The sequence below is a fragment of the Orbicella franksi genome, chromosome 7 (genome assembly GCF_964199315.1).
Source record: "Orbicella franksi chromosome 7, jaOrbFran1.1, whole genome shotgun sequence".
NCBI classification, from domain to species: Eukaryota; Metazoa; Cnidaria; class Anthozoa; order Scleractinia; family Merulinidae; genus Orbicella; species Orbicella franksi.
The window spans coordinates 31297284-31314685 of record NC_138151.1 but is presented as its reverse complement, the minus strand read 5'-3'; the positions used below and the strand labels follow the sequence as shown (position 1 = coordinate 31314685).

Sequence of the window (17402 nt, the reverse complement as noted above, 5' to 3'; positions counted from 1 at the left end):
AAAAAATGAGGGAGGAGCAAAGGCTTTTATGCCATTTTAAAAAGGTGTAACCACTGGATTTCCTTTCAAGAGTTTTTCCTCTATAAGTCAACGATTCTTGAAAAAAAATGTTATTGTTAAAAGTCTTTCCTGCATGCAATGCTGTCGATTTTCGTTGGAAATTTTACCGAAGGCTAGCTAGTTTGGCAATAGTAACGTAACGTGTTGGACAGGTATCAAAACACGAATTAATTAATTTTTATCCTGTACCTGGTCGGGGGTTCTCTTCCAAATGACCACTTAGCGTCTATCCCCGGGGCCGGGGCACAGATTGGGAGACCGAAATTTTGGATGGCTGGCCGAATTGCGAAGTATTCGTAACAGACTGCCCTCTCGATAGACTATTCTTGCTGTTAAACCTTTGGCGTTGATCAGTGTAAAATTTGAAGAGAAATTGTAGCACTGACTTAATCCCTGTAAGTCAAGAAAAACTAGACTCAACTGAAGAAATTATCCTCGACTCTCGGACTCAAGTCGTGCAGTTTGTGTGATAAAGAGCGCTCTTTACTATTCAGTTCAGTCAATATTTATCTCTGGTGCCATTTCAGTAAATATCAAGTTCATATAATACCTATAGTCAGATTGAGCAAGATCTACTCTAAGATGTGAGGCAATAGACATCACGGGACCAAATGGTGCTGCTGTATTCTATATTCGTCGTCATATGCTCTCCTAGCCTCGAAATATACGCAATCCAACAGCAACACGCCATTTGCTTTCTTTTGCTGGTACCATGCATGGCATATAAATGTGCAATTCCTTTCATTTTTCGACGAATACGTAACTAGTTCTGGTCTCTACATAACCCACAATAACGCGCGACGTCCTCGTTTAGTCCCCTAAGTCGTTTTCTCCTTCAAACTAAATTTCAGAAAACAACGCATTGACAACAAAACACGGAAACTTGACGCATTTACTTATAGCTCAGTACCTACTAGCTCATACACTCAGCTTACTAAGCTTGATAGCTCAGTTGGTAGAGCACTGCACCGGTATCGCAGAGGTCATGGGTTCGAATCCCGTTCAGGCCTGAATGTTTTTCAGGCTTTAATTTCACAGCTGCTTAAGTTGCGTGCATAACTGCGATGATCAACCATGTCTTCATATCTTTCTCCGTAGTTCAAATATATGATATTTCGTATATTACTTGCATTCTTCACCGTCTACGGGCATATTAAGATCTCAGAATGTGACCAGCTCCCAGCTGGCTTGATAGCTCAGTTGGTAGAGCACTGCACAAGTATCGCAGAGGTCATGGGTTCGAATCCCGTTCAGGTCTGAATTTTTTTAGGCTTTAATTTCACAACTGCTTAAGTTATGTGTATAACTGCGATGATCAATCTTTTCTTCACATATTTACTTATATTAATTGACCTTCTTGATCAGGCAAAATTATACCTGATCTGTAGAAGAAATGAAGTGATAACAGAGCCGGTATGGATCGGCACTCTAAAGAAATTTAAATACGTACACGAAGACACCTGTCATTGCAGAATCGAAAAACAACCAGGCAGATGACAAAATAATGATGAAATGTAAACTACTGCACTAGCAGCATTTAATGAAATGAATTTAAAGCTCTTTTGGGGGTCATACCAGGAGAACTTGAGTCTTCTCTAATTTATAATGGCTTTTTGTCCATTTTCCGAAAACTTTAGGTCTTTTTTTGGTACTCAAAACGACATTTTGTATTAGTACGAAGATAACGGATTTAAATTTCTCATATCCCGAAAAGTTGCGGACTTCGGAACAGCCAATTTGTCGATGAAACGATCCGTAGGGTGCCTCTTGAAATAATTTTCAGGTGAGCTATCTATATCAAACAGTTGGGGATTTCTACGGTTAAATGCCTGCTCAGTGTTTTCGGATCGACAAAATGCACATTTTAGGTGAAAAAGAATATTAGTACCACTTACGTTGTTCAGAATGGCAGCACCACTAAAAGACTAGTTCTTCCAAGGAGTTTAAAAACCCTGACCCCAATAGCTTGTCCACAGACCCTTCATGTTTTCTCCAGTTCGTCGAGGTGCAAGCGAGACATAAAGCAAGCACTGGGGACTGTAAACTAGCCAAAACGAAACGGGGTGGGGCTTGGGAAAGACAAAAATAGAAGTTGCTGGCGCGCTCGAAGGAAAACATAACAACTCGCAGGAAAAGATGAGAAACGTCTGTGAACTGACCAACCCAAATGGAAAGGTGAAACCCTTAGAAATTGATTGCGAAAACCTCCGTAAACGAAGTTGCTTAGTCACAATTTTATTTTTTCCAGTTTTGTTTTGGTTCTCAGTTGTCCAAATATCGCTCGATACTCAGTGATGCGTCAACTGAGTATTTCCCACGCGTTCGCTACTAATCATGTGACTTTTCTTGCGTCAATGAGGAAGGCCCTACAATCCTCCTGCAAACAAGGAGGTTCAGTGGAGCGAATCCCATGAGGGCTATCCTATATTTCCGTCCCTGACCTCTAGCTCTATTCATAATCAGAGATCTAGTTATCTGTTCTGAATATCCGATATCCATGAATTTTCTCGGAATATCCCGTTAATCTTTTACCTAATTAACCCGTATCCCGAAAACTCCCAAGAAGAAGATATGGCTTCTTGTTACATCAGCCTTACAGAAGTTTTGACATTGTGTATTTAACCCTTCTATTGACCCGAGTGGGCACTGTACCAACCAAAACGGCTGCATTTACCTGTTATGCTAGAACGCAAATATACTATAGAGTCTCGGTTTGGTATTTAGTACGCCAATTAATTGCTTTGTTTGTCAAATTTTCCAAAGCAGGTTAGTCGAACAGCGAAAACTTTGGCATGGAACTAAACCTAGGTCACCCAGCAACGGCGCTTGTGGGATATGAGACTGGGCAGATTTGGCAAGAGCGTCTTATCAAAACAAAGATCCATTAGAAAGTGCCGTAAATAAACTGTTCAGTCATATTCAAAAACTGACCATGATGTAAAGCGCTGTCCTGGTGTAACACAACAGCAACTTCGTGTTGTTCGAATTCCTCACCGGGAGAAAACAAAAATCGATAGCTCAAGAGTATGTAGTATACGGTAGGCTGAACGCGTATTGGCGCGGCCTGCGCAGGTGCAGACTTCCACGCGTTCACTATTTGCAAGTCGAAAACTGAACTGACAAGAGAAATAAAAGACGCCGTCTGCACGCTGGTGGACGCGCTGCAAAGTATTACGCCCGTTCACACTACGCCGGATAAATTTCATAGCCCAGCTTCATTTTCACGGTATGGCCTACATTTCACACTAATCTGTCACGAAAACCGGCGGAGCTTTTCGAAAACGCTTTTCAAAGAGGTCGGCTTTGCGTTTTAGAGTGGACGGAAAACATTTTGAAAACGGAGCTTTTTGAAAACGATGACGTCACAATAATCATGTGATTTTCCCCAAACACAAATCCAAAATGACCGGAGATTGTTGCGTTTCCAAATTTTTCCGGTGTAAATGTGGACGGAAAACATTTGATGCATTTATCAGAGTGAACTCGCCGTTTTTAAATTTCTCCGGCGAAAGGAGGACGGGTCCCTAGGCGCGGAACGACAGTCCGCTGCAATTTTTAAAAGCACCGCATTGCAGATGATATACACAGCATTGCATGATAGAGGGCTACAAGTTCATTAGTTCACTCTCTTTGCTTATTGACCTACTTACTTTAATCGAGTATAGAGTTTTCGCTGATCAAAACTATTGAAAATTCCTGATGGCACTCCTGATAAACATACATGAATTTGAGGTCACTTTCATGAAACAGCTTACATATCTAAAATAAAAGAACCCTGACACTTACCAGCGATACCAATCTGCGAAGAGCACACCTCACTTTAAAACCACTTTGACTACTGTATAAGAACAGGCCTGGTGCAAGAGAACAGTACGTGCAAAGCAGAGTCTTCTTGTTAACAAGCGTCTGGGATCACTGCAGAAAATACGTACTCCCCTAGTGGGCGTTTATTTATATAAATAGACCATAGCCTGCGTCACAGACAGTCTACACAGACAGACAATAGAAGCTATTTTTAGAGCAACACGTCATGGGGATTGACGCCTGCTAGAAACCGGCTCTAAATGGCTTTGAAATCCAAAAAAAGCCAGAAAAATTGCTAGCGCAAAATGAAAAACCGCCCAACATAATGATCAGGCAGCGTGGTCGAGTGATCGGTTCGAGTTCCGCTTTGACCACTACTTGGATTTGTTTCACAGTGGCCCCGAGTTCAAATCTTCGGCCACACTTGTAAATGGCCAACTGGTTTGCCTCCGGCCAGTTGGGATGTTCAATTTGAATTATTTGTTTCAGTTGTTTGCTCGGCCCTACTAGCCTATAAACACTGCCGAGGGTAATTAAAGGTTATATGTTTTTTAATTTTATTTTTATGTTATTAAAACTGCAAATCCACCAAGCTTGATACAGCAGCGATACGTGTACTTTTCCTTTTTTGAGGGTTCACGACATTTTCAGGATATTTTAAAGCGCCCCTCCCCCAAAAAAAGCGATCCAAGAAAATGACCAACACGGTAAAACCAAAAACCCCAACACCCCCCCGCCCCCTTTTTTTTTTGGGGGGGGGGGGGTTACAGAGGAGAGCATGATGCATGACATGGCAAAAGTTAGTTCATGACACGTAAGAAAAAAAACAAACAAACAAAACAGAAACCGGACTAGTCAATTTGTGAGTGACTCAGGATCGCAACCATCCTCTTCCCGTTCCATTCGGTATCTTCTTTACATTTCTGAGCCAAAATTGCTGCTGTTTCTCTGTATTATCAAGGACTATATTCATTATCTCAAACCAAAAACTACTCCACCAAGCTTTGAAATCAATAAATAAATTTATTTCCACATATTTTTTAAAGTGTCTTTTGGAAAAAAAACAAAAAGAGTATTTACACTTAAGCGACAACTTTCTCCAAGGAAGACCACTTCTTTACTGCTTCTCCGAGCGAGCTTCGGCCCCTCAGGGCTTCGGCCTCGTTCTTCGGGCTTACTTCGGTTTCGCCTCGCTAGCTCACCGAGGTTCCATGACAGCTAAAACCACTCTCGGATGTGCCATTTGCGGAAATGTCTGTCTAAGGTTTACTTCTTAGTTCTTTTATTATTTTCCAAGAAAAATCTCATGAAAACTGGACTTCAACTTTAACTGATATTTCCAAAAGTCGCAATGTACTTCTTTCCATAGCAGACCGTGCACTTCTCTACGTTGCGGAGAAAGCGTCGTCTTTACCTCGTCTGTATACAGTAGGTCAAGTACAAAGGAGCCTGTTGTACTCTGAGATCAAACTTGACTTCCTGACAGTTTCCCACGAACGAGCAGCAAAATGGAACCTTAAGAATTAAAAAAGAAAATCACTGATTAAGGTCTCACGTGAAAATGATTTCTCTTCCTCTCAAAGCGGCACACTTTTTCTATTAAACAATTAGATTATGAGCTCGAGATTTCTATCGCGTGATAGTTGACGAGGCCCAAGTCAACTATCGCGCGATAGAAATCGAAAGCGAATAATGTAACTGTTTTAGTATAAATCTACTATTCGTTCAAAACTTAATCTAAATCCTCTTCACAGACACTTCGAAAACGCCAAGAAGCGGCCGTCATTTTGTTAACAAGGGCACACTGCTACGTTACTCACTATCTATTACAGAATAGATAGTGAGTAGCGTGGCCAATCAGAGAACGGCATTCGTGATAGAACGCTAGTAGATTTATACTAATAGTCAATATTCCTAGTTATCACACCGTAAAACTCCGAATCCCGAACGAACTTAAATGGCTTAGCTTGACAGAATCGCATATAACAAAGTGACCTAGTGTGACAGGAATGCTTACAACCTGACGGAGCGCGCGTGCTAGAAGCAGCGTGACATAATCACACAAATTATGGACGGACCGTTTTTTTTTTTTTGAGGGGGACCAATTTCCAAAAAGAAATTCTGCACAGCAAAAACTCTCCGCCAAAAAAATCGTGTGAGGGGAGCCATATATGAAAAAAAAAAAAAAAACACTCGAGCAAGTCCTCTCTACTAACCAGGTTCTGTGTTTGACTTTAAAAAAAATTCATCCACAAGCTTTTGCCCACACAAACACGCAAAATAATCTTGCACAACCTTGGGTTGAGAAAAAATTCAAGCCCCGGGTAATTGCCCACCCCACCTCCCTGTAAAAATAATTGTCCGTCCCCAACGTGGTCAGGATCATCACGCGACACTTTGATATACCGAGCGTGAAAGAAATGTCTAAAAACAGCGTGACATAAAACTTTGATGTACCAAAGACACTTCAAGACAAACTCACCAATTTCTTTCAGTAAGTGAATGGTGAGTAAGGAGATGTCGGTGCACAGAAAAGATCTGCAAATAAAACATCAACATACATATATTAAAAACGACAGAATGTGGAACAAATTTCCAAGTGTCTCTTAAATTTGGCTCGACATAAACAAAACATTTCGCGACAAGAAGAAAAAAACAAAAATGCGGCTAGTGTAAGCAAACTCGACAACCAATTTGTTCAATTCAATTCAATTCAATTCTTCATTTACACCATATAGGGCATTTAGATTTAAAAATAATAGCCCTTTTCACAGTTAATTTTTCTCATTTGCATTACAATGTAATCCAACTTAGATGCGAGGCAATTTCGGGCTAAGACTACAAAATAGCCCAAAATTGCCTCACATACAAGCTAGATTTTATTGTAATGCAAATAAGCAAAGGTAACCGTGAAAAGGGCTACTAAGAAATATAAAGACGGCGGGGAAATAAAATTTATATGTGAGCGGTAGCAAAGTAGCAAGAGCTTTCTGGTTGGCCACCGCCATAGTCAATGACAGCAAAAAAGACATACATACACTACATTCATATTTTTATAGCAACAAAATCAAACAGCAAAGTAAAACACAGCAGGAGCTAAATCAAGCTTGATTATTCAAAAGGTGGCATTTGTAATCTTGCGTTTTCAATCTGTCTGGTTCAGGGACGGCGCATAAAATGCTATCTGTTTCTTAAACAGATCATAAATACAACAGTGATGTGACCTGATTCCGGAGGCTGTGTAAAACCACATCAAAGCTTGGATTTCCTTGATAAGTCGGCGATTTGGTGCATATTCCATTCCCTTGTAAAAAAAAAAAACAGACAGAAACAATTGGACAATTATATAACTAATAAGAAAACTGCTACATTCGAATCATGTTTCCTAACGTTTCGCCGTGAGTAATGTATATCAAACTTAAACTGACGTGACCAGAAAACCAAAAGCAAATTCTGTGATTCTAAAAGAAGCTAATCAGAGCTTGAAGTGTCTCATCTCAGGCTCAAATTTCTGCCCTCTGTTCGTACCTCAACCCATACCACGAGAAAGAAGCATGTCAAAGGGAGGGTTATAGTGGCAGTCAGAGTAGTTTTCAGTCAACTGCCAAAGTGATTGCGTTCCCTTTCTTCTTCTGCTAAATTCTACAGCTGGTCAAGAAAATCTGTTACCAGCGTTTCCTTGGACCAATCAGAAACGAAACAAAAGGCAATCATGACCTGGTTGATACCAGCTTTCCCGCGTTTGGCACTAGTTGCATACTTTCTCGTTACCATGTTTTCCTGCTCTTGGCGCGGGTTTCATTTGTTGACACTAGTTTTCCACGCTTGGGACCGATCGCAAGTTTTCCCGCGCTTGGCACGAGTTGCACGCTGTTACGAAATCTGATTGGTTCACTGCAATGTTTACAACTGTTTTGATGGATACTGAGATTCTACAACTTAAGCTCCATAAAACAAATATCTTTTGAAAACCAATGGCTTGATAGGCTTTACTGAAACACAAAATGTCAGCAACCCAGTTTTGTATTTTACCTCCATGTGGACGATAGAGCGGTACAACATAGATGTTCATATCATCACAAGACGTCAGAAGAGTCCTGTAAGGCATCAAGCTGGAGCTCAACAGTGAAATACCACCTGAAACAGTTGGAATAACAGACATTTAAATATGAAAAAACTATGCGCAACCGCCTCTCATCGTTCCAGACAACCAAGGTCTCGGAAAGGGCGGTGCAAACGTTCAGTAATCAGTTCAATTTTTGGCGGTTTTTCAGCTTTCAGTTCCCTTTTCTCAGCTCTTAGAAAAAAAAAAACGCGCTATTTCTCGGTTGACAGTTAAAATTTTGAACAATCCCCAGCTGTCAGTTTATCTATCCAGACTCGAAGCTCGTCAAAAATACTCCGCTACGCGTCGTATTTTCAACTCTCTTCTTGGTGTCTAGAAATTTGGTCAAACACGGTCTTTCTTGTTTAATAGGTCCACAGTGGTGTTCCAAACACTGCATTTTGAACCTTTCAGGAAGCGTCCAAACTACGCCGGAGAAATTTAAAAACGCTGCTTCATTGCTACGGTTAAGCCTACGGTCCACACTTATCCGTCACGAAAACGGAGCTTTTCGAAAACGCCCTTCAAACCGGAGGAATTTAAAAACGGAGCTTTTCGAAAACGATGACGTCACGATCAGCATGTGATTTCCCTGAACGAGTTTTCCTCAAACACAAAACCAAAATGACCGGTGATTGTTGCGTTTTTAAATTCCTCCGGAGTAGAGTGGACGGAAAGCAGTTGATGCATTTTCAGAGTGAAACTTCCGTTTTCAAATTCTTCCAGCGTTAGTGTGGACAGAGCCTCACACTTGCAACGTCTCACAGCCAGACAAGACTTACTTTGTAGCTTTAATCTGGAATGCTGAAACAAACTGCCGGTTACACAATGCATGGAGCTGAGGTTTTCATGGTGAAAATCCTCTCTGGTGGCTTTGTTGTACACAAACACTGCAAAGAACAAACGCCATTCAACTTAGTGTGGAGTACTTGATTCTTGCTGTCAGGAACTGTGACAGTGAAAGTGGATAACTGTGAATTTCAAGTCCGATACCCAAACCACTCGGACACGCTGCCTCCATACAAGTATTTTCAAAATTTTTGGATGCTCTGCTAGAGATCCAAACAATTCAGTCTAGAAAATTTCCACGCTCCGCTAAGAACAAACATTCCTGAAAACTAAACTTCTAAAACTGTAGTTACCAGTGGTGGATCCAGACCTTGAGCTAAAGGGGGGGGGGGGGGTATGCTTGCCCTGCTGGCTTTTCTTCCTTGTGCGATTTCTTTTGTTTTTACCCAAAATAAAGGGGGGGGGGTGGGCCTGGGCCCCTCACAGATCCGCCACTTACCTACCTGACATACCATGCATGGAAGCAACCTCATGGGGATGGATCCTTGCGAAGAAGGTAGAAAAAAATGTTCACAAACTACAAAAAACACGTGTCTTACCTATATTAGGATAATGTTCATCAGAATCTTCTGAGGATCCTAAACTGTTTAACAAAAGAGTGAAAATTTAAAATCATAGTCAATTCATTAATAATTACAAACCAATTATTTCGCCAGTTCAAACATTCTAAAAGTCTAAATATTAATTTCTTAATACGTGATCCACATTTGTTAAAAAACACCTGTATTAAAGCAATCCTTGAAAAATTTCCTTACCCAGAGGACTCATGTGTAGTATGACTCGCGGAAGATGGCTTCAACATCTCAGCTGTTTTTAGAAGTCTGGAAGAATAACACTTGTGGATGAATATGATTTCAGAATAACAGTACACTGATTCCGAAAAAAAAAAAAAAAAAAATTTAAAACTTGTATTGTCGATACATGTTCCATTAGAAAAGAATAAAATGCAACAAGCTGCTTCTGTACTGTAGATATGCTTGCTTTTTGTGCAATAGAGAAAAACAATAATAATTATTGTTATAACCAATCATGCCTTTTGATACACTTCAGCCAGCTAATAATTATTGGGCGAATTTCCTTGAGCCTTGGTTCAGCATATTTTTGGCGAGATGATTTATTAACTGCAAATTTGGTTTACAAGGTATAAATCAAACAGGTATCACAACTTGACCCAAACCTTCCTACCACCCCACCCCTCCCCTCTCCCTCCAATCAGCATGTTGTTTAAATGTTGTAGCTAACAAATCTGGTATTATTTACCTCACCCAAACACAGCAGGATTCAAGCTCTTGATCCAGAGTGCTTTTATCATACTATTACACCATTGAAGCTAATAATCGCAGCTGGCAACTAATAATACCTTATTATGTTGAGGTCTGCGAACCAATCTTGCACAACGAGAATCACGTGACAGACAGTTAACAAGAAGGTCACAATCTGCAATGACTGGACAAAAGGCAATACATGAGATTGACGTATACAGTGCACTTTGAGGACACAAATATTTTTAGGTTTATTCATACTGGAACATAGCTTGAGAGCAAGCTTGCATATATTTGAGTGGCCACCTCCCATTTCCCTGAGGGTGGCCACTTAATGAGGCTTAAATTGACTGTATAAGTTTACAAATCTTGCAGTATAAATAGTGCAACTTAGATCACTGAATCTGGATGACATCAACATAGTGTGCAGGTTCTGGTAAGCCAGATTCAACTACAGTATCACTACACCTCTGCAAACCATGACACAGAGCATGCAAAATAATGCAGTGGGCAATGTAACTAGTAGACGTAAAATTTGTAGCCTCATGTCCCATGCAGGACAAAAACGTTTTAGAAGCAATTACCTGAATTTCATTGTAGTTTTCCGGAGAGGTATACTCAGGAGGAATGTTGCGATCATGGTGGATCAGGTGGTCTAACAATGCTGCACTCAAAAGTGGCTGAATTTGAGGAAGAAAAGAAGAACTACAAGATAATTTTTTTATACTCAATGAATTGGACAATAAACAGCAATGTTACATTCAAGTATATGTGGCAGGCATATGTCATCTTGTTTTCAAACTGATAAGACTGCTCTCAGTAGGAAGTAGAAGAAATGAGAGCAAAAAAAATTTAATTTAAATCAAGGCATAAGTTTAACTTAATAGTAAGTGGTTAACCTTCTATTGTTACCCACCCCTCCCCCTCCCCTGGATAGGTTGCTAGTCCATCACAAGCTACCCCTCTTCGACATTTAGTCATGTCACTCCCACAAACCCCCTACCCCACCCCCTTCCGGATTGAACAATCAAAATATCTTGCCCAATAAATAAAATGAACTTGACCAAGGGTTGAGCCCAGACCTCCCTTCATGTGGCGTAGTGTGAATGATAAATGTATGTGGCCATTTCAGGGCAATACTCCAGAGTGGAAATATTTGGAATGTTGTTAGCCTTATGAAATTGACTCAATGCGGTTTAACTACTGCACCTGAGTATCCAAAAGGATCACTCTCTCTTGTGTTACAGCCAGGTCAATACCAGAAGTCTGATTTATTCCATCCTCCTAAGCATAACACACAATCAATCAATCAACCACCCAACCGACCAACCAACATATCAATCAATCAATCAATCAATCAATCAATCAATCAATCATCAATCAATCAATCAATCATCAATCAATCAATCAATCAATCAATCAATCAATCAACCAACCAACCTACCAACCAACAAATCAATCAATCAATCAACCAATTTCTTGGGTCAATGTCTTAGTAATTCCTTGAGCAGGCCTGTAGCGAGATGCAAATGTCAAGGGGAAGGAGCTAAACAAGTTGTGTATGTACACCCCATTTCAGCTTTCTCCCTCCTTTTGGCCCTAGATTTTCTCAAAAACATCTTGCTACAACTTTCAATTGGTGCTGCCTTTGAGAATAGACTCTTCTTGTCTGGGATAAGACGGTCTTCATGGTCACATAAGGACCTAATTATCAGTAATTAATTATCATGCCCACAGAACTGTGATTGGAAAACCTTTTATTCTATTTTTAATTCAAAGGACAAATTTACGTTATAAAGTTTGTCATCAAAAAAATAATCAAGTTAGAACTTCCAAGATTAAAAACTGTGCCTTTAATTTATTAGCAAAAAAATCCTATGTGCCAGGCTTGACCCAGGGGCAGTTTGGCAAGATCCTGCTACATTTTATCTTCAACTGAATGTGGTACTAGTCTTAATTGACAGACATTTTCTTGCCCTCACCCCAGAGGTGGACATAGATTAGGGTGGGACGTCTGATATTTTAGACTAATAAGGTGTAAACTAACCTGGACTTGTCTTGACTGCACAGGAAATAAGGGAGACCTTAAATATCAACATAAGAGTTTACTTACTCAGGGTGCAAAGAAAACCAATTTTCATGCTTATCCTTTGGGCAAGCTGTAGCTATGGTGTACTAGCCAAAAAGTCATTCTCACTAGCCCCCCAAAATTTCTTGCTTAGTCTTTACTTAAAATCAAATTTCTTGCTTATTTTTTCTTAAATTCTCTTGCCCATCAGGCAAGCAAAGGATAGAATCCAGTACCCTGACTGAAAAATCCCCCAGGTTATCAGACACAACTTTCTTTGCATGCCGTTGAGTGTGATCTCATACCTGTTCCACGGGATGATAACAATGAATTAGCAGGAATGCCACAAGATTATTAGAAGTAAGAGTTAAAATAGATTATGGGGAATAGATACATTAAAAACGAAAATCACTTTACTTATTAAATATATTTCAATATTGTTAAGTACCGGTAACTTTTTTAAATAAATATCTAAATACGGCAATGTACAAAAAGACTGCTTACATGATTCTTACCCCAGATTGCTACAATAGCATGTTGTCTTAAAAGCATTTTTTACACTGGCTGTAGTGCTTTTTTTGTGTGAAACCTTGCAACACATTATAAACTCAATATAGAAAAGCATGTATCATAATTCAATGATGCACACAGCTCATAGCATCAGCAATGGTAACTTCACTTTGCCAGAGAATTTTTTCTCACACACATTGTCAATAATTGCATATGATGCATCTATTTCCATTGGCAATGTTGTAAAACAAATGGATTCATGCTTGTTGTTGTGCATCATCACACTTTGATGCACTTGGGAAGTTTGGAGAGCACTCGAGAAGCTAGAGAACATTGCTCTGAACTATGCCTTGAGCAAATCTTGCACTTCTTTCCAGCTCTCTAAACATCTCACATGCATCACACTGTGATATGCATGATTCTATTGTCCATTTGAAAGTGTTGTACTTGCACATGCTAAGCACCAGCCTGCCAATGTGATGAGCAACAAACCTCGAGTCAGAGAATGGCCCAGCTCCTCCCAAAACAGAGAGAACAGTTGATTTTCCAGCACCTTGGGGCCCAATGATGCCCACCACCAGGAAGTCTGTTTGATCAAGAAGGATCTAAATGTCAAAAGTGAGAGTTAAAAGAGAGTTTCCTAGTATAACTAACAACACAAACAAAAGGCCACAGTTATGGCCATCTTGCAATAATGTATCTTAATGTGGAGAATAAGGACCATCGTTGAAACAGACAAAAATCTTAGTCATGGAATAATGTTTACAGGTGCAAAGCTCATTTATTTATTCCAAAAAAAAAAACATTTTGTGGTATGATTTTCAAGTGTTTTAACAGGTTAACTTCCTTTATGGTCAGCAGATTATCTGTCTGGGTTGTATCTAGACAATTTTGCATACTTCCTTGCCCTCATTTTGTGTCCAAACAACCTACTTTGCCAAATCTACCTAAAACTACTTACAAAATCAGAAAATTGAAAACAAATAAAATTAGTTCATAAATATTGTTACAGTAAACTTGAAGTTAAACACTTGATGTGATATATACCTCTAAAGCAGTGTCATTCCACTGTAGATTTTCATCAAGTAACTTCATCAGTTGCGGAGCTCCATCACGGCTGTGAAGACCAAGTTTGAGGGAGGCCAAGTTTGTAGTTATCCCTTCAACATTTGCACTTGCTCCTGAAGAGAGATTCACTATTGTGATTAAAAGCTTTGAGTTGGGCATGAAACTTTACAGATGCCTTTGTCACCACAGAATGTATATTATTTTGTTCCAAGAAAACATCATGTAAATTGAAGGAATGCTTTTAGTTAACAGTCCCACCCTTAAATACTTGTAGTTCTCCCAGGGACCATAAGCCACCTTAGGCAGCAAGTCCTCTCTGATAATTTTTACCTCAATGACAACAACCTGTAATAATGTTGAAAAGCCCTCCAAGAAGAAAAGTTTAATGAATGATTTTAATTTACCTGTGACTGTGCTTGCTGCTGCCCCACCCATACCATGAGGTTGTGTAGCACCTGCAGATCTATCAGTTGCTTGGCCTGCTGGGTGATCTGATAAAATTGTTTTGCCACGAGCTACAGCTTGCTGAGGAACACTGGGTCTGGCCACGCCCTCTGGTAAAGTTTCCCTTTCAAAGTATAAAATCTTTAGTTCCCAAGGTGATCAAATTCAAATTTTGACCTAGAGTATCATACATTGCTAAACAGATGACATGTATGGAGTCCCACCCTATGCTATATGTTAAATATTAAATAGACATCTGCATCTTTGCAATTTTTCATGTCCTGCAAGCAAGACATAAACCTCACAACTGCTATATAGCTACACAGATGATGTGGCTCAAGATTGTGTACCTGACTGAGGTAAATTATTTTAATTTTTTAAAAATATGTGTTATAACATTTGGTCTCAAGTAGCCAATCCTAAGACATTGCATAAATCTCTATAGAGCAACGTCATTGACAAAGAATTTTTCATTTAAATAATAAATAATCTCTACTGCCCTCTTGCAAGGAATGCAAGTACATAAAAAAACTATCTATTCACATACTAGGCTGCATGGTATATTATAAATTACCAAGCACAGGTGTTTGTAATATGAACAGAGCATTAATTATTTTTTTCAGAAACATTATAATTTGAAAGAGATCCGTACTAATTTTGGAGTAAATTGATTTCAAGAATGATTTCTTCAGTTGGCTTGTGCACATACTTTTTAAAATTGGTCACTATTAGTTAATAAGTAAATGCCTCTAAAATACAGTGGAACCTCAGGTTGCAACCACCTCTCATCAGCGACCAGTTTTCCAAAGTACCAAAATTTTCCGTGTCAAATCTCAATATTTGTCACCTTTTGTAAGTGACCGCGACCACTTTCAGAGCTAAAAGGTTGAAATTTTCTGTAGTTTCTAACCTCCTGTAAATGACCGCTTGACAGATAACAGAGCGGAAATTTTATAGTAAGCTAAGGTGTTGTAACATTATCGCATTCCTGGATAGTAAAAGAGACAGAAATTTCTCCATGGGCAGTAACATAGTTTTTCACATGACTTTCCACATGGATAAAACATTTAAAACATGGGGTAAGTCTCTGCAGTTACCTTATACTAATGAGGAAAAATTTTGACCCAATATGGTCTAAGCTCTTGTAAGTGACCACCTCCTGTAGGTGACCATCTAGGCTTGACATTTTGGGAGGTTGCTTACGGGAGGTTCGACTGTATATGCATTACCTCGGTTTTATCAGGATTTGCTTCACAGGAGTTTCTTGTCCCTACATGACAAGCAAAATGTATAGATGAGGCATTTTAGCATGGTATTGCCACAGCCTGTAACCACTAACAGGAGTAACATTGTAAGGTATTTAGAATAGTAACAAGTGAGACTGGTAATATTTAAACTGTTTAAATGTGTATTTCAATATGTTTCACGAGCTTGGTCCTCAGTTGATTTTGTTTCGGATCCTAGCATGTACATTCTGTAAGTGAGGATGATACTCAATACCACCTTGTAAGAGTGTTTGATTATCTGCAAATACACCTATCCTTAAATTATTATCTACATTTCTTTGTGTGATTCTTGAGAAGCACATGCAACAGCAGTGAGGAATCTGAACTAGCTATTTTGCAATTTGTAAGGTAAATCCTGCATACAAGCCAAGTGGCTCATCAGGCCAGAGCTTATCCCGGTTTCAGAAGCATGAAGCGACTAGGAGTATTTCTACTCTGCCCTGAATGGGATGCTAGTCCATTGCAGGGTTATCCCCTCAGTATTTAATTCACTAGTACTCATTTGTACATCTGGGTGGAGAGAGGCACTGCGAGAGTTAAGTGTCTTAAACAAGAACACAACACAATGTCCTTGGCCAGGGCTCAAACCCGGACTGCTCTCTGCCAGACCACTCTCTCCAGATCATTTATTGTGTGGCATCATCAGGGGTTTTAGTAACATCTTCAGCAGGAGGTCAACTGGTTTTCACAGGTGGGCAAAACGACTTGAACTGGACCTCTTTCTATGAAAAACTATCCTGTAGATGATCAAACCAGGCAGGCAAATCATCCTCTGTGTCAGTTAATTTGCCTGGTGGCTGGCTTCTAATGAAACCCCTGCATCATTCAGTGTTTTTTTTATATCAAATCCCCTCAATAAGTTATAAATTTTTCTAGGTGTTGATAACATCTTGTGAACATCTTAACAACAACATATATGATGCGTATGATAGACTTGTTTATCATGATTAAATACAATAGGCGGAAATACTAGCCAAGCCCATAAGATGTATATGTACCGCGACGACCGCAAGTAACTGGCATATTGCGATAGCTATTGAGCAAGTAACAGCAAAGCGTATTCAGCGACTGTAATTTTTTTTTCAATTCACACATAGGTCATTGTAATAAAGACAAGGAAACCCCCAACAAGTTGCTGTGTATTTAAAAGTTGCTAAGTCCGGCAATATAAGCCTGTTACACATCTTGGATCAACTGTTAGATCATAGGGCACAGCTCCGTGATTAAGGGGGAAATGCTTTGAATGCTCACCCTGTCGGCAGAAGATTTGGTGAGTATAATGGGTGTCTTCATGGGTGAGGCTGAGGTTGCCGCTGGGTGGGCTCCTGTCGGACCTTCACCTTTACCCTGAAGAAAATAAATTTAAACAGATTTACTTCAGGCTGAACAATCCCAGACAAAAACGTTGGCACACGAAGCCAGTTCTCCCCTCCCCCCCCCCCCCCCCTCCTTACAATCTCGATAATCAGGTGACCTTTTTCCCTTGTTGTTGAAAAAAACGTGACATTTTCCAACATTGATTAGATAGGTGATCCAGCTCAACTCAGTTTTCAAAATTTGTTTGTGGAAATTTTATAAGCTTACTCTTATGTTACTAATTACTTTTAAAAATTAAAACATTTCTTCTCCTCAAAGGTACTTTTGTTAGAAATATAACAAATAGACCTTGATGTGATGTATTTTTATTACGATTTTTAATTCATTGGTTAAGTTTTAACCAAAGATGTGGTACGAACTTACTTGTGCTTGTTTCAATAATTGAAACACAAATACTGAAAGCCATACGTTTATATAGAGGGTAATGAGTAATCAGTGGAACTACAATAAAAATTACAAGCACATTATGCAGTCAGTAATTCTTACCCTTGCAGGCCGTTCTCGGAAGCCTCTTTCCCTTCTGCGACCGCCTCTGCCACGACGAAATCCCCTGTCTTGGTCCTCCATCT

At 39.6% G+C, this 17402-nt stretch overlaps 1 protein-coding gene across 1 annotated transcript; it reads right to left on the bottom strand.

Annotated features, from left to right (window-relative positions):
* Positions 1-4867: 4867 nt before the first annotated feature.
* LOC145493076 (nonsense-mediated mRNA decay factor SMG9-like) lies at positions 4868-17400 on the bottom strand. Its single transcript, XM_081472481.1, has 17 exons — positions 17320-17400; positions 16708-16803; positions 15400-15440; positions 14131-14294; positions 13706-13839; positions 13151-13263; positions 12128-12164; positions 11290-11364; positions 10665-10760; positions 10179-10264; positions 9574-9639; positions 9358-9401; positions 8752-8859; positions 7897-8001; positions 7089-7168; positions 6347-6402; positions 4868-5379 (listed from the first exon to the last, which is right to left on the bottom strand). The coding sequence occupies exons 1-17, from the start codon at positions 17398-17400 to the stop codon at positions 5298-5300; spliced, it is 1464 nt and encodes a 487-aa protein (XP_081328607.1). The 3' UTR covers positions 4868-5297.
* Positions 17401-17402: the final 2 nt, after the last annotated feature.